The 18,128-nt window shown below is 42.9% G+C and overlaps 1 protein-coding gene across 1 annotated transcript in view; it reads right to left on the bottom strand.

Annotated features, from left to right (window-relative positions):
* Positions 1-18,128, bottom strand: part of LOC121917552 (protein phosphatase 1 regulatory subunit 37-like) — a 41,665-nt gene that overhangs the window by 3,057 nt on the left and 20,480 nt on the right. Inside the window, exons 2-12 of the mRNA XM_042443609.1 lie at positions 16,614-16,711; positions 15,486-15,531; positions 12,718-12,818; positions 10,042-10,161; positions 8,294-8,444; positions 6,746-6,901; positions 5,417-5,529; positions 4,573-4,714; positions 4,276-4,442; positions 1,560-2,520; positions 381-471 (exon numbers count right to left, since the gene is read on the bottom strand). Of these exons, the coding sequence (XP_042299543.1) occupies positions 389-471; positions 1,560-2,520; positions 4,276-4,442; positions 4,573-4,714; positions 5,417-5,529; positions 6,746-6,901; positions 8,294-8,444; positions 10,042-10,161; positions 12,718-12,818; positions 15,486-15,531; positions 16,614-16,711 (2,138 nt within the window). The 3' untranslated portion in view covers positions 381-388. The remainder of the gene's footprint in view (positions 1-380; positions 472-1,559; positions 2,521-4,275; positions 4,443-4,572; positions 4,715-5,416; positions 5,530-6,745; positions 6,902-8,293; positions 8,445-10,041; positions 10,162-12,717; positions 12,819-15,485; positions 15,532-16,613; positions 16,712-18,128) is intronic.

The raw sequence follows: 18,128 nt of genomic DNA, 5'->3' as shown, positions 1-18,128 counted from the left end.
AGTATTTCCCACTCCTTCTCTCAAGCATTTCACATAACCCAAAGTAGGCCTTCTCCCTTAATAACTACTCGATGTGTTTGGAAAAGGATGAGAAATGGAAATACAGATTTCAATAAGTGAGGCATATGGGACTCTCAAAAGGCCAACCTCAGCCACCAGACTCTAGCCCCCAAGCTTAAAGCGTATATACAAAAAAGCAAACACCCAGTGAAATCACTAAGGTTAACTTGTGCTTTTAGGAAGTGGCAATTGGACCAGGCCTTCCTGAGTGAAGCTATTCCAAGGATAAATTGTCTGTGTCCTTAGGAGTAGTTTGAGCACTTGTTGGATCCCTCCTCTAGCTGACAGATTCTCCCTCTGCGCATTTGTAAGTGCCTTACCTAAAGTGTCACATTGGTTCCTGCCCCATCTCTAGGCTCGCTTCCAAAAGTAATTCCTCCAGCTCCTTCTCATTCTTGGAACAGTTCAGCTCTGAAAAAAGGCAGAGTGGAGATTCTGAGAGTCAGCCACCCAATGAACCACTCACATATTCCAGGAGTGTTTGCAGGGTACGATGGGATAGGCAATCTGGTGCCCTCCAGAGGTTTTGGATGGCAATCCCCATATGTTTCTCATCACTGGCACTGCTGGCTGAAGCTTATGGGAGCAGCAGTCCAAAAGACTTGGGGAAAGTGATCTGCTTACTCCCAGCATTGACTCTACATTCTCTTTTCTTTCTATACATAAAATTCTATCTATACATACATTCTTCAGACATTCACATGGAGTGCTTGGGTATGGTTGGTTTTCAGAGGGAAACTCCACATGTAGTTCAACCATCTCATCCACAAAGCGACACCAGGTCAGACAACGTGTCCACAAGGAAGTGAGAATGGCTGGAACCTAAAGGTGGAGCTATCATAGGGTTTTCTTTGCAAGATTTGTTCAGAAGGGGTTTGCCCTTGCCTTCCTCTGAGGCTGGGAAAGTGCAGCATAGAAAGTAACCTACTGCATGTCTATGGCCCAGTGGAGATTCAAACCCTGGTCTCCCAGAGTCCTAATCCAACACTCAAATCACCACACCATGATAGTTATCACTCTCATATATATTTATAAAATTATAAATTACATACATTGTAAATTATACCAAGGTTTCTCAACCAGGGCTATGTGGAATTCTAGGGTTCAGTGAGATCACTAGGGGTTTTGTGAGAGATCATAGTTGGAAAATAATACACTTTTTAAAATGCTGTTTACTAAGCTTTGGGATCCTAATGTTTATGTCTGAATTAAAATATTCCAAGGGTTTCTTCCCAGGTAAATTATACTGTGGGCTGGGAGGCAATACAGAAATATTTTAAATAATCAATAATGTAATATAATATAACATAATAGTGGTGTGTGTGTAATTGGTTAATTGCATGCACGCATAGATAGATAGATAGATAGATAGATAGATAGATAGATAGATAGACAGACAGACAGACAGACAGATAGAGTCTACCTACATTTAGTATAAATAGACATATAAATAATCTCCTCTTTTGTAATGCAAAGATTTAGATATACTGTACTCTTACCATGTTCTACAGCACAACTGGCAATTTTGCCCTCACGCCTTAAGGATGCATCTGGTAGTGCATGGACAAACTCCATCTTTAGTCCATTAGGCAACAGAGTGTGGTGAGACGTCCTCTCACATGGCCCAGAGTCCATCTTTTCCACCCCTGAATCAGAATTTGGGGTGGAAGGAGATGTTTCAGAGCTGGCCCGCAACTCAGATGCAGGCTCACTGCCATGTCTATCTGAGTCTTCAGTCTTTGCTGCCTGAGGTTGGGCCGGGGGGTTAGTCTGCTTTGGGGGAACTCCCTGGAGAGCAACAGAGTTCTCTGCCTGTGTGTGGTTCTCATCCTTCTTCTCAGGCAGACTCTCCACACGAGTCACAACAAAGATTTTGTGGCCTCGCCCAGGACTGGAGACCGCTATCCGCCTCTCATTGCCAGGAGGAGTGGGTGGCGTTGGAGGCAAGCTTGCTACTACCCCTCTAGATTCACATTTGATTTCCCCTGCAGTGTTCAAAGGGGGAAGTGCATTTTCAGAGCTAAGGACATCCTTAGTCTTTTCAGGGGAAGGTAGCTTGTGCGACTCAGCAACATGATTCAGGTTGCTGTGCTTCTGTGACTTAGAGAGATCCTTCATCTCTAATTTGTCCTCCTCCTCTTCATCAGTGTCCGAATCTGAATCGGACGACTCATCGTTGCTTCCTCCAACTCTCTCATCTGCTGCCCCATTCTCTTGGGGCGTTAATGCCTCCCGAACTTCCTCCCCTTCTTCTGGGGTGGATGCTGGGTTCCCATTCTGCCCCTCATCTTCCACCAGTCCTTCTTCAAGGGGCTCTGTAACCGTGATTTCTGGCATGGAGGCAGACTGCTGGAGTTTTTGCTCCTTCTCTTCCTTCTCTTTGGCTAAAACAAAGTTGCGCTTGCAGCCATTTTGGATCTCTGTCAGGAGGGCTTTCTGTGTCTCAATAAAGCTTTTTACCTGCAAAAGATGAGGCAAATGGCCAAATCACACAACATGACACAGCTGCAGAAGGACAAGAGGTGCACAGTTCATTTAAAGGAAATCTGCTCTGTCCCAGAATCTGGGGGTGTGAAAATGCGAGTTTTGATATTTTTCAGTCTTGCCAGTCTGAATACAGATGTGGCATAGCATAGAGGATCTGGTCAGTTTTTATGCGGAAATGGCAACAAGCTGCTCACTACAGCTTGAGCAACTCTCCTTTTCTGCTGCATTGAGTCATTATCTTACTGCCAACACTGTAGGGTTTTATATTCTGTACACCACCCAGACATCTCTAGTGAGCAGCTTAAAAATGTAATACACAGACAGATCCCAAGTCTCTTTGTCCCAAAGATCCACAGATGTGGAGTTAAAGGTAAACAGCCTGCTTACTTAACTCAAGTTTTATCACCTCTGTGCGGCACACTGAGCCTCAATCGCTCCCTGGGAAATTTATTTAAGAAAGGCAGCATAGTTACCAGTCAGTTGCTTCTGCACTCACTCATGAGAGTGACACCATTGCTACATCAAGGAAAACAACATTTTGAGAAGGAAATTTGAGACAGCAGGTATCAAGTGGTTCTGACAATGCCTTCTGCACCTCAGATGGAATTGAATTACTACCTTGCAATATAGGAAGCTTTTAAAATGTGCCATTCAAGGAAACACAGTCCAACAGTAATACTCGGCTGAAACTAGAGTATACTGCAACCAGGGCTGAGGTGGGGACCTGGAAGTCAATATGGCTGGTTTGTAACAAGGAAGAGCACAAGAAGGCCGCAAACCAAGGCTGAATCTATCAGTTGACATCAGCTCTTGATTGCATGAATTTTCATTTATGGAAAGGTTTGTAGATCTCAGTGTTATATGGGAGAAGAGGAAAACAGGACAGAACTAAACCTGAGAACAAAAGGCAAGTCCAATTAAGGTTTCTGCAGAAACAGCCTGAAATAACTATTAACAGGGGATGTTTGGGCAATTCATCCAAGATTCCAGTCTGTTTTTCAAGCTCTGGATGTCCCACTGCATCCAGAACATGAAATGTCTGCTTTTGCTATTGTATACAAACTCATTCTCTCCTCTGTTTGGCTCAGAATGGAAAACACAAGGTCTTGTTTTGTGCAAAGCCAAGAGGGCAAGAGACTTGGTGCGCAGGTTCTCCATAGCTGATTCAAGACAGACATCTCCAGGGATCTTGAAAGGTTCAAACACAGCATGCTCCTCTCTGGGAGTAGAGTTGAGCTAAGGAGCTGGGATAGGGCTCACAGGATGCTGAAAGCTCTCTTTCATAGACAGACTGGGCACTTGAGATTATGTATCACAAAAAAGAAATCCCACTAAAGAGAGGGCCTCTTTTCATTTTACTCAAAAGAAAAGAGAGAAATTCCTTTAAATATATTTCTAAACTGAAGGGACTCGGGATAATCCTACCATTCATGCAGGGCACTCTGTGCTGCTTCTGTCTCCAAACTGGGTGGGAGTCCAGCCATAGGTGGCTCCAGATCACCAAATGTCACTCTTTGTTCCTTGACAATGGGACAAGCTCTTTCTGCCACCCCTTCACTTCAAGGTGAAAGGTGAACTGGGTGATTTTGTAGGCTGTGGTTGGATGGGTTATAGTATTTTAACTTCTGCTGCACAGCCAAAGTTTCACAACCATCCTTCCCCCAGTCAGCAATAAAAGCACAAGATGGAAGACACATGACATGCAAGCTTGCAAAAACAGGGACATACCGATTCCTTCTTTGGCTCCCTGTCGAGATCCAGCCGCAGCAATGAGTGATTGACCTTCAGGGCCAAAGACAAGGCCATCAGTCCCCCTGTCTTGATCTCATTCTCCCGTAGGTCCAGTCGAAGCAGACGAGGACTCTCCGCAATGAACTCTGCCACCGCCACAGCCCCTGGACAACATAGGACACCCAGTGAGCCCCACACCCAAGAGACAAACTTTTCTTGTGGTAGCATCTCCACCACTGAGGACTGGGTAGCAGAGAGCCATGTGACTCGGGGATGTGGCAAGGAATGGCTTACCCTCACAGGTCAGCTTGGTTGAAGCCAAGCCCAACCTAAGTACTGAGCGGTTGCCGATGAGACCATTCTTCAGGTTGCGGACACCTTCATTGCCAATGGGGTTGTGCCCCAAGTTCAGGGTCTCTAGGCTCTGGGTGTGAGGCTGAAGATACAAACAGGGAATGTTATAGGTTACTGTGTTCTGGGTTCAAGCACTGCTCAAAAAATTAAATGCTTTCTTAACGTATGGCTCTTTTGCGCGGAAGTCTGGCCATCTCAAGTAAGCCACAAGCCCAGTGAATTAAATCAAAACTGGTAGGAAGATGAAATTTAACCTCAATCCAGCAGGCAGTCCTATCCATATCCTGTGGGCAGGCCAGGGCACAACATAGGGCAGACTCAACAAAGTCTAGCAAGCAGGGCAACACAAGACCATGGCTAAGATCTGTTCACAAAAATAAGCATTCTGTTTAAGACCCATATAAAGAAAGAGGTCATCACTATACCTTGTAATTCAAAAGTCTGTAAATTTATACATTAATACAAGCTTGCTAAGCGGAAACAGGGTTCGAAAACCAAAGGGGAGCATTAAAAAAAGGGAAAGTCACAGCTCAGTGGTGAAACTTCTTCTTTGCATATAGGTCTCAAGTTCAATCTCAGGCATTTCCAGTTAAAAGGACAAGACAGCATGATCAGAATGCCCTCTGCTTGACATTCTGGAGACCGGCCGCCAGTCAGAATAGACAGTCCTGATCTATAAAGCCTAATGATCTAACTCAGTGTAATGCAAGTTTCTGTGTTTTGATAACAGAGGCCAGTAGAATTCAGCACAGCATCTGCCTTTCATGTCAGAGAATTGACTCACCAGTGTCATCCCCATGTAGGCCATGCCAGTGTGAGTCAGCTGATTGTTCCACAACACCAGTGTGACAAGGCCTTTCCGCTGCTCCTTCAGTCCCTCGCAGATGTATGCCAACCCTGTGACCCAAACAACAAAACAGTCAAGCAAAGACAGAAGAGAACTGGAAAGAGGGCGTGAGGGTGGGTCTCAGTCAACAGCTTTTCATCCTCCCGACAGTCCCAGCACCTGTTTAGCCCTGACATCAGCACAGTCTCACATAAACACACTAGTCACTACAACCAAGTCCTGGAAAGTTACTTTTCCAAGCTCTGATCACAATGGTGCACCTATTGTCTCATCTGATCCACTTCTGCCCCATCATCTATAAACTTTTACTTTGCATCCAGGAAATTTAACACACTGTGCTAAGTATTTATTAATATTTTTTAAAAGAAAAGAATACAAATTTAGAACACAGCACCAGTACATTCTACAAATGTTTATTTCAAGGAACTGATATATAGTTTAGTTCCTTTTAGAAACAGATTTCTATCATCTCATAGTAACAGCACTGTAAACTCCCTGCATTATACTGATTCTTCTGTTTATAACTATAGAGTTGTTGTTGTTTCTAAGGAAAAGCTGAGGACACTAATTTGATTCCATCTTATGCATCTTTTGATTACTTTACTAGCACTGATACTGAAATTTCAATAAACACATCTTTATTTAAGATTTAATGAGTTCATCGATTAACTAGTGAACAACCCTATTCTTCCAGATTACAACAAGTTCTTGTTCATGACCCCTTTGACACAACTAAAATGAAAATATGTTAATAATTGAAAATGAGCATACTGCAATGAGAACTAGCTGCCTGCAACCTACTTTATTTGACTTCAATAGCTGCAACAACAAACGAGAGAGAAAATTTCAGGGGGCTCAAAAAGTACCTGAAAAGTTTTTTTAAAACCCTTTTATTTTATTCTACTTCTAAAATAACTTTGTTTCAGACTATGGCACCTTCCTTTATATTTCCCATGGCTGACAACACTAAAATGAACTGTCAAAATACACAAATATAACCAAGCCACCTTACTTTGCATAAATGGGTTAAAGTCACAAAAGTAGACCCTTTTTGACACAGAATTTGATGGAGATATTTCACAGAGAAATTTCAGGGGTGTGTTAAGTGCCCCCACTCAACTCCACTTCCCAGCTGCTGATAAGCCCTCTCCCATGTTTCCACCAGGTGTATCTGTGAGGCTGGAGGAACACAAAGAAGGTCTTCCCAGCAGATGTGAAAACAAATTCATGTGGGAAAATACTATAGCTGCCACAGGAATCTCTCACCTGAGTCCAGAATGTGGTTGTTCCTCAGGTCCAGGATCTGAATGTAACAATTGAATTTCAAGAGGTTGCCGAGCTGAGCTGAGTCCTGAAGGCTGTTCAGCTTGTTGTCAGCCAGGTAAAGCTCCCGTAAGTTCATGTTCATTTTCAGAGCCGTCGCTTAAAAAGAAAAAAAGGGGAAACAGAAGGAACAACAAAATCAGTATGTGAGATGTCCTGCTTTTGTCTTGTCTCTCTGGTGACCACCAGTCATCTGCCTGCCCAATTTGTTAATGACCCTGCCTCCATAGTAGAGCTTGGAATAGTTATTTGGCAGACCAATCCCACTGGATCCTTGGATGAGGTATGGACATAAGGAAGAAACAGAACATGCTCCCACTGAAATTCTCATCTTTTCCTATCTCTCCATTCATCCATCCATTCCCAGAAGAAACAAGAGGCAGCAGGGATAAGTTACAAGCCTGCCAGAAATGGGAAATATTTGGGGACATACAATCATTATTTTTTTAGAGGTGAAGGGTCCAGCTCCCCAAGGTCTCCTGGCCTCCCACAGTTGCTCATGTCTTCCCTAGACAGACACACTGGAGAAAAAAAGAGGAGGGAGAGGAATAAGACGTATACACTAGTTAAGTACTAAATCTTCCATTCTGCTCATTTACAGAAGTTTGAAACAAATAATCAAACAAAAATCACAAAGTCAAATAGAGCCTGGCAGTTGTCTGTGAGCTCCCAGGATACAGCAACTGTAACTGAAGGAGAGTCTCTTTCAAACTTCATTCATTATTGCTACAGGTCTGCATTTTAAAGTTCGTGAGGCTGGCTCCAATTTATTATTAATGCCCTCAGCAAGAATGCAAAAACTTAGCCACTAGTGTTGCATTATATCAGTTTGATACAGCCACTCTTGGTACTTCTCACAAATTTTAGGAGGCACAAAAGACCTCTTGCCAGAGTTCAACATTAACAGTCAACCCTAGCCTAACACTTGAAAGAACAAACTCATGAAGAGGCTGAACAGGATTCCCATCAAGTAGTTCAGCTGGTAAGTATCCACACTATAAACAAAAACAACTACCTTCTAAGTTTAGGGCAGCAAAGTCCCCTTGATATGTAAGGGCCTGAGAAGTCCTTCACACAGAATACCACTAGAATTTACTAATAAGAGTAGGTTGTAAGTTTGATAAATATTGGAGAGGGGGCAGAGGGAAAGATTCACAACCATAATAGGGTTCTAGTTTGCCAAATAGGAGGAAGCATCTAGCCTCATCTGACGATTTCAGGAAGCTGGATGGTAGCTTACAAGAAAAGAGGTTAAAATGGGCTTGTGCCGTTTTTTCTCCCCACAGCAGTGGGGTTAGCCCCTTGTGTGGACAAAGAGGCAAGCATATTAACCATGTGCATGTATGCTGCTCAAAAGGACAGAAGCCACCTTCACAGAAACAAGTCAACTGCGTTCATCATTAGGATAACAACAGCTAAAAATAAAGAGAGGATGAGAAAAGAGAGAAGATCTGGCAAACTGAGAAAGAAAGGACAACTCAAACTATTCACCTAGCAACATGAGGGGACGCCCTGAGAGGCTTGCATTCTCCAGATGAAGCACAGCCAGGCTGTTGCTGATACGTAAAGCACGTGCCACAAACGGTGCAGAATGATCCAGGAGTGGCGTGTTGCGGGCATCCAAGTATTGGAGACAGTTTGTCTGTAGGAAAAAGCAAGAGTCAAGAAAAGAGTGTCTACGTGTTTAGAACAATGTTTTTCAGCTCAGGACAATTGAGTCCAAAGTGTCTTTTGCCAAACCATGTTCTGAACCATGCTGTCATGTTATTCAGTCATTAGTTGCGACTGCTATTCTTCTGTACCTTCAAGTTGACTCTACTTATGGCAACTGTCTCATAAGGTTTTCTTCGCAAGATTTGTTTAGAGAGGGTTTGCCACTGCTTTTTTCTTAGGCTGGGAGAACACGCCAAAGCTCCCCAGTGGGTTTCCTGGCTGAGCTGGTATTTGAATCCTGGTCTCCCAGAGTACTGGACCAACACTCAAGCCACTACACCACACTGGCTCTCATTGAGTCATTAGGAAGATCTTAAAGGAAGGATAGGCAATGTGTGGTTGCCCCAGACATTAGTTCCCCAAGTGGTGTTGGTGGAAGTGGGTATCTTTTCTGCAGGCAGGCACCCTAGGCTAAATGCCTAGGCAAGGACCTCAGAGAGCAAACCCACTGAAGACTCCTACCAGAGACTCTACAGAAGAGCTGTCAGTCAGGGTTGACCGTATCAGGTCCAATATTTTCACTCAGTTTAAGGTAGTTTTATATACAGAGACATTTGTGAGCTAGCGTGGTGTAGTGGTTTGAAAATGTGACTAGGACTCTGGGAGACCATGGTTAGAATCCCTGCTCAGCCATGAAAACCCACTGAATGGCTTTGGGCAAGTCATGCCCTTTCAGCCTTGGAGGAAGACAACCCTACTTGGAACAAATCTTGCCAAGAAAACCTCGTGATAGAGCCGCCATAAGTCAGAAACAATTTGAAAGCACACAAGACCAAACTTCATCTCAAATCTCAAGTCTTCAGATCCACAAAGAGTAATGAAAGAACAATCAAGCCAGGCTGCACTGTTGTTCATTGAGATGGATACACCTCAACCACTACTGCCTCACCACTATTCCTACACACTGTCACACTGATCCAAATGGGTGCTACAGGAAGAAACAAAGAAAGAACAGCAGTTGCAGGATTAGCTCCTGACCCACGATTCCTCTCAGCTGGATCTAGCTTTCCACTGGTGGCAGGGAAAAATGTTCTACCAGCAGCCAGAAACAGCGAGAGCAATAAGCTTGTTAACGCAGGAGATTATCAAGTTCCTGAATGGGCAGAGAACGGCAAAGAGGTTTATCCTCCCTGCAAGAGAGCTGGGTCCCATTGGGGTCCTGATGTCTGCAACAAGCACCAGACAGAGCAGCGCAAATGAGTCTGCATTCCTCTCACTGGGCTCAGTGGGGGTGGTTAGATCTGATGCTCACCAGGCCCATGAAATTGTGGAGAACTTGCCAATTCTCTGCCTTAAAACAAAGAGCTTTCCCCCCATCACCACTACCCCCCTCCAAAAAAAAAAACTGCAGAGAGGGGAAATCTTATGCCTTTTATGGCACTGACTGGCACTGTGGGTTGTAGTTTGACAATAAAGCTTGAGCTGTGCATGGAAGATGCAGATTCAGCGTCAATTCTTTTTCTTCTATGCTGTCTGAAAGCAATGCAATTAAAGTTTGGGGGGGGGGGGGACATTCCAATACAAACCTTCCTCATCATATGTGCAGCAGCTTGCCAACCCCGAGTGCCAATGTGTTTGTTAAAGGAGATGTTGAGGTGTGTGGCTGACTCATAGTATTCAATCATATCGAACAGCGCTGAGGCACCCTGGCAAAGACAAGAGAGGGGGAAGGAGGAGGGAGGAACATCAGTATCAGGACAGAACAACATTGTTTTTTGTGGGTTTTTCAGGTTATGTGGCCATGTTGTGAAGATGCCAGCCACAGATGCTGGCGAAACATCAGGAATAAACTCTTCCAGAACACAGCGACATAGCGCGAAAAACCCACAAAAGACTATGGGTGCTGGCCATGAAAGCCTTTGACTTCACACAGAACTGCATTGGTGAAATACAAAACACTTGCTTTGGGTGCAACCCAGACTGGGGTGCAAAATGAGAATGACTGTGTGACATAGTAATGCCTCTTAGGTTAAAATGAGATTACACATAAGTTCTCTTTGTGATGTTAAGATGCAATTTTCAGGGCAATTCACCAAAAGCAGATCTCAGCTTCTCAAAGCATACAGCCCAAACTCTGTGTATGTGCCCTTGGAAACAATTCCTGTTGTGTTCAGTGAGGTTTAATTCCAGGGCCCCTTCACACCACACAGTTATAGCACCCAAATTCCACTTTAACTGCCATGGTCCCACTCTATGGATTCCTGAGATTTGTAATTTAGGGAGTGGTACTTAGAATTCTTGGCAAGAGCTCTACTGCCTCATCATACAACCCAAAGGATGCAGTCATGGCATTAAAGTGGAATCATACTGCCATAACTGTGGCCCCAGAGAAGCACACACAAAACTGCAGCACACCAGCCAGAAAGCTGCCCTCACAACTGCTTATGGACCTTTTTCTGCAGACTAATACAGTACAGTATATTCAGTCAAGGAATAAAAGTGGTGGGGGAGGAGATATGTGGGGACATGTAATGCTGCACACTTAGCTGTAACTGGCCAGCACACATGTGCATACATTTCTGAAGAAGAACAGTCTGCACCCTAAGTATCTGCAAATAGTGGAGGTCTTCGTCTATTAAAAGGGACACAATCATTATTGCTCCTGTTCTTATTGAGAAGGATGTTTTATACATTTAAGTTTATATCAATTATACACAATGTTCCAGATGTCTGTGTTGACTTTTAGAGCAGGGTTTGTTTTTACTAGTTTCCTTATGTATGCATATGCACATACTTACATAATGATGTAACAACTTCATGATTAGTGTTTCCATTAAAATATTTGCCTAATTTAAAATTTAAAATATTCCAACTTGATAGTGAAATGATTCACAGATACACAGATTAACTCTAGAGTCGAGTTACCTCTATTTTATTAAGTCAGTTCTCAATTGCCTAGCAGTTAGTATTACTGTTTAACAGAAACTATTACAATGAAATAACTCAGATGATTTCTTCATTCCATTTATGCACTGCCAGATTTAGAAAAGGTGGGGAGAAAACAGAATTGGGAGATGGCCCCAGGCAATGGAATGACTAGTTATGGCCCTGAAAAACCAGTATGGCAAGCCAAAGAAACAACTCAGAGCAGCCTTGCTCCAGATTTCAACCACAAATTATTTATTTTGTAGGACTTGGTCTATGTCATCAATGAACCTGTTGCGAGAAATGTCCCAAATCAGCATGTTGTATTTGTTTGAAGAGACAACCAGATTTTTCCATGCTGCTACAAATGAGATGCTAGAACTTTGTGGTCCTGGAATCCTGAAGTGAAATACTGAACTGGATAACTATGGGCTCTAGGTGGGCAATTCCACTGTAAAGTTCCATGTAAATAAAAAATAGGCACAGCTGGTAGCACAGTCTTAATCTGATACATTACTTTTCTACATGAATGGTGTTTACATAAAATGAGTCTAACTCTGCTGTGTTTTCTACGTGAAAGATGTTCAAGTGGCATTCAAAGCAAGTTTAAGGTGGTGATAACTTCCCAAAATGCCATTACCTACCTTCTTCATCTGTGCCCTCCCATCAGAAGGTGCAAGGGTGGGCACAGTGACCACAACAAAGTGTTAGGTTAGACTGAGGTTCCTCATTAGAGTTAACAGGCTGAATACAGAATATCGCTTTACTGTTAACAGATCCTCAATTAGGAAGATTTACTGTAAAGTTCCATCAGGCAAAACTATGGAATCTCTCCTCCTTCCCCTCATAACCCATCCCCTCAACATGGCTATTTACTGGGCTGGGGTAAAGCAGTAATGTGGCTGCATACACAGCAACAAGTACCCTGCCTGACTTCCCAAGGGTTTTCAGGAGGTACCAGAGGATGATGTTATTACTATGTGCCCAACAACAATAGAGCTAGATGCTTTTTTGTCCCCTCCCAAGCTCTGCTTTCCATAAGTAAATTGCTGTGTTACAACCAGGAGCTAAAAAGTGGGTTGGAAACTGAGAAAGTAGTGATGATGTAGTTCTGCATGATGAAACTTCACAATAAGCCTTCCTGATCTGTGGATCTGCAAAATTCTAAAGCAACAACCCTGTTTCATATTCAGCCTGGCAAATCTAATTCTTTATATCTACAGTACATTTTGTATGCTGTAGAATTGCAGGATTCTGCCCAGTTAACTCTTCAGAAGGACATTTGGGGGAGGGGGGGATGAATAAACATTTCTTATACATTTACATATGTTACATACATCTTCATCTAGGTTTGTTTGCTCCAAATCTACTATTTTGAACTGGAGGCGCTTAAATATCTCTTCCAGGGCCTCACAAGCCTTGTAATCCAACTTCTCCCCTGGAAATGAAACAAACAAACACAGTGTTAGATTTGAAAGGTTCTGCTGTTCATAAGATTTTATCATGAGGCACAATTTACATAAATCCAAGAAGTCACAATTTGGGATGCAGGGAGAAGAGAGAAAGCAAGAGAATAAATATCAGTTGCTCACAGTGATCAGATCCAGGTTGCTTGAAGGACCATATTCTCCAATACAAACTGCCTGTGTTTTGAGGTCTTCTGGAGAAGCATTTCTCTCCAACCTACCGTTTCCACAGGAATGCTTTTGTTTATTCAGGTGGGCCTTTGAAATTTTAAAAATTCCCTTTTTAAGGGAAACGGATTCTGTATAATTTAGAACCAATGTATAGATGATTTTCTAAATTTCTAAGCTGAAGTGTGGTTTTAAGACTGGTGACACAACTCATCCCAACCCCTTCCAATTTTTACTTTTAGAAAGGGAGGCCTGGTGCTTCTTATGTATTTTGAACTACAAACCTCGTATCAGCTCCAGCCAGCATGACCACTGGTCAGTGATTACATGACACACAGTCCAAAATATGTGGAAAGCCACAAAGTTGGTGAGGTCTGTGAAAGAAGGTATTGACTAAGTCTGTGTCCAAGAGACTGGATGCAAAACAGAGATGCTGGATGAGTGATTCTGGGAACTATAGTACAAAAAAACTCCAAACTTTTCCAAACTCTCAACTAACTGGACAAGCAGTTTCATGCAGGCAGATTCGTAGGTACTTAATGATCTGCTTGCACCTCACGCTGTGTTCATTTGTGAGCTCACATCATGAATAAGAGGGAACAGAGAGTCCTGAGCAGTGGCATGGCTCATAGATGCATCCTGCAGTCTCTGAGAATTGGGTATGTCTGGCTCACAGGTGCTTTTCATTATTTTTCAGACCAAGGAATTGGCCTTGATGCATAGTTTGGTTCTGCCTTAAAAGAACAAAAGGAAAATATAGTTTTCAAATTATTAATAGAGTAGAGGAAAGCGCAGGTTTTCAAGAAAAGCTTATCACATGCAAATCAGGAGCAAGGGAATGTGCCAAAAACAACCTGGGTGCACACAAAAAGATTTGGGCAATTAGTTCCTGTGGCTCCCAGGGACATTCGATGCAACTTCTTGAACTTGCAATAACCAAAAGCAAGGCAACCCTAGGAATGACCAAGATCAGCTCGAACACTTCCCATATCTTTCAACAGGCCCTATCCATCCCTTTTCAAAACTCTCTCACACAGAGCTTGGGAAAAATACTTTTTTGGATGAAAACTCCCAGAATTGGTTATCCTGAGATGTGAAGTTACAGAAAAGAAAAGTATGAACTCTGGTTTTCTTGAGAACTAAGAACTTGTTTTGTAAATGTACAAGAAAAGGAAACTCAAGTCCATTTTTTCTGCACCACAGTACAGATTTCTAACTGTACAATGGATATGAAGAATGTTTAGAGGCCTGGCTTTTACTTCTGTCACAGAGCCAGATAACCTGAAGCGGCGGCTGGTTCTCCTCCTGCCCCATCACATACCATCTGCTCAGCTGTCATGTGCAACCTTCTGCTTTTCTGCTCTGATGAAGTTCCCATCCTCCCAGGCCTGAGGCTCTGACAATTTTTCTGCCCTGCCCACTGGACTCAGCCTCTCTTTGGCAACTGAGATTTTATAGGCAAACTTGGTACACAAACACACCTTGAAATCAGCAACCTGCCTCTGTAGCACAAACAGGATGTACATTGATGTGTTTGTAAGGATAGCGTCTGCAGTTATGAAATCAGGTGAAAGAGCAGGACAATAGGTACAAATCATAGAACCATAGAATTCAAAGAGTTGGAAGGGACAACTAGGACCATTTCATCCAACCCCTTGCTATGCAGGAATATATAACTGAAGTACACCTGAAAGAATCTCATCCAACTTTGGCTTAAAGATGGAGGGTCCACCACCCTCTGATGCAATCTATTTGACTGTCAAATTGCTTTCACAATAAAATAATATTTTCTAATGCTTAATGGAATCTCTTTTCTTGTTCTTCGAATCCACTGGTTAGTATTTTGAAACAGCAGCAACAAACAGCTCACTTCATTTTCTACATGACATCGCTTCCAATATTTAAAGATGGCTATCATGTCACCTCTCAGTCTTCTCTTAAATGACCCCATGTAGCTCCAATCAAGATTGTGTGTGTGTTAGCACACATGTGTGTTTGCCTCACGTTGGAAAGACTGCATCTACGTCTGCAATGTTTGTTTGTTCATTCACATGTGCCAGCATGGTTACACAATCTGGCCCCCTTCCAAACATATGCAAGCTTATTCTAAAAAAATTATATCTGGGACCAAGAAAAAGGATATTGAGTATGAATGAAAAGATGGGAGGAGGGCAGAGGAATACTGGCAGAGCAGCAGACGTCTGTGCCAGCTTTGGAGCAAACATTTCATGAGTTTACCAGCCAAAACAAGACCTCCAGATTCACCAATTTGTGTATTACGTCTTACATGGCCCCAGAATTAGCAACACAGTTCATTCTCACCTTCTTCATAACTCTTCGTTCCCAAAGGTGACTACTTTCAAATAGAAGTAAATGGAAAAAATCCCTGACATATAAATTGTGAGGATCATATTGCCTGTAGGCAAGAAATTATCATTTCCACTTGATCAACAGGAAGCTCAAGGCCATACCTTTCAGATCGAGGCAATCTATCCTGGGTGTTAGGTCCTTAAATTCCTGTAACAGAGCAGAACAGAGTAAGGATGTCAGTATACAAAGAATGGTTTCTGATTGGGGAATAAGGAGAGCACGAGAGGAATGTACATATCTTCCGAACATACCAAGTGCTAGCTCTCTCTCTGATCCAGACGATTCCTTCAAGAATCAGTTCAGAAGTGCTTCAGATCCGGGATTATATCAAAGTCCGGTTAAAGAAAGACCCCAAACTAGGGAAACTTCCCTTCCTTGGTATTGGGGTAGATTATTCCTAGGTCCAGTCTTAGATTTTAGAAACTAATCTGAGATATGATTCCACTTTCTGTCAGTGCTGAACTATAAGTTCCCAACTGACCAAATGGATGGTTGTTATTTTGGGGCTGGAGGTGGGGTACAAAAACTTACTGCCACTTTTCCAAAACAACTGTAATGAAGCAACATCCATAGCTCTGAAGAAGGCATTCTAGGGCAACAAACATGAGACCTCATAACCCGACATGAGTGCTAGTGAGTTTAGTTCCCTGCCACCAGAACCCCTACCTGCCAAAATATAAGCCTTTTTGGGGTTCATGAAAAAGGGATGCAATATTTTCATTTAAGCACTGATTTTTTTCCAGGCACAGCTTGAGAGTCTGCATCTAATACAAGTGGGCCTCTTCAGCTGTTTGGGAGGACCTGTTCTTTGTCTTTGTTCCAGCTACAGGGAGTACATGGAAAAGCATGTGACATATGTGCAAAACATCCTAGATTCAATCGAGGGGGGGCATTTCCAGATATGTCTGGGAAGATCTGAAAGCAACAGGTAAGCTGTGTTGCCTGTCAGCAAGGACAAGGTCAAGCTAGATGGAGCAGTGCTTTGACACAATACAAGACAGCTTCATTTGTTCCTAATTGGCAAGATCCATCCAAAACAACTCCTTGGGAAGGCCTGTGATACAATCCCAAGACAAGACCATGGCCTTTGGGCCAGCCTTTGTTTTATCATTACTGCCTTCAGTTCCAGCTGCAACCAGCTTTCAGCTGTGTTTCTGAAAACCCACCTCTTGCTTTCACAGCCAGATCTGATCAATGTTTGTCCTGTACACTGAAGGGAATGCACGTACCTGGATCTGCTTCAGTAGCTTGGGTATCTGCTTGCAGTTTAATTTCTGACAGGCCTGCTTGTAGGCAGTAAGGATTTCTTCCACAGTCACATTCTGAGCTGAAAGAGGAGAGGAAAGAGGGATCACATTAATGAATGGAAATTAATTTGCCAGCTACACAGCATATGGCGCATGCGCACATACAAATACAAATACACACACATTCTGGCACCTTCCAAAAGTGCAGGACTGTAACTGATGTGCAAGACTGAGAATCCCTCAGAGCTTATGGGAAAAAAGGAAGAAGGCAAAAAGAGGAAAGAACATCAGGAAGTGAAGTTGAAATGCCTACAAATATAGTACAGCAATATAAAGTTACCTTTCAAAATATCACTCTATGAATCTCCCAGCCAGCAGGCTGGAGGATTCTGGGAGTAGTAGTCCAAAAGGTAACTTTGCCCAGCCATGGGATACAAATGCAAGGCTGGTGTTATGGAAATTAAACACCTCCCTTTTCACTTTTGTCTTATACTCAGAGTGACAGCTTCTTTTTTTACAAATCCCAACCATTTCCAAATCTCTAGTGCCAGCCTTCGGTTTCTAGGATTTTTCCAGCCCTGTCAGGAAGGCTAGGTTTTTGCTGGTGTTAGCAGATGTTACATAACAGGGTGGTTTGCCAGAAATCTCACAGGAGCCACAAAGAGTTGTTCACTGAGGCAGGGAATTGGGTACTTGAGGCCCACATTGCCAAATCAGGGCCAGGTGCACAATGCAGCCAATTCAACACAAACCACTGGATTCTCTCACTGCTGAAACACTCCTCTGTAAGAAGCAGCAGCAATATCTCCACCCTTAGCATTCACAAAATGCACATCATTTCAGGTGTTCAGAGCTGCATCTTAACTTTGTAGAATTTCTTACAAGACTTATGAAACATGGGGTCAGTATTTATCACTTACAGATGGGGAGTCTGGCTAAGACTAAGATCCCACAGACTGTTTCTGTTATGCATATGAGGGTTTGAAAGAGGATTGAGGACTTTGGATAGTGGAAGTGTACTATCCCAAACTTATCAGGTTCTATTCCAAATCAGAAAAAAATGTTCTTCTTGCCTTACCAAAAGATTAAGAGAAGTAGAATACCTGTTGCTAAACCAGAGAAATTAGACAAGTGGGATTGTTTTTTACAACTCGAAGAACTAGCCTCTTCTTGCGGCAAAACTGGCATTTTGATGTAGACTTTTTAGGGGGATAGAAGGAACAGTAAGGAATGTAGTAGCCTGAGCATTGGGCCACAACTCTAGGGAATCTGCTTTGAATCCCTGGTTGGCCATGGAAACCCACTGGGCAACCTCAGACAAGTCACACTCTCTCAGCCTCAGAATAGATTTTGCAAGGAAAAGCTGGGATATGTTTGCCTTAGGGACACCATAGGTTGGAGGACTCTTAAGAACAACAACATAGGAATGTCATAGGGAATTTCCGCACAAACTGCTCATGTTACCATAGGAAGAGGTCTGTCTGTCTGCTCTCTCAC

Source organism: Sceloporus undulatus, unplaced genomic scaffold, assembly GCF_019175285.1.
Source record: "Sceloporus undulatus isolate JIND9_A2432 ecotype Alabama unplaced genomic scaffold, SceUnd_v1.1 scaffold_23, whole genome shotgun sequence".
Lineage (NCBI taxonomy): Eukaryota > Metazoa > Chordata > Lepidosauria > Squamata > Phrynosomatidae > Sceloporus > Sceloporus undulatus.
This window is presented reverse-complemented; position numbering and strand designations above follow the sequence as displayed.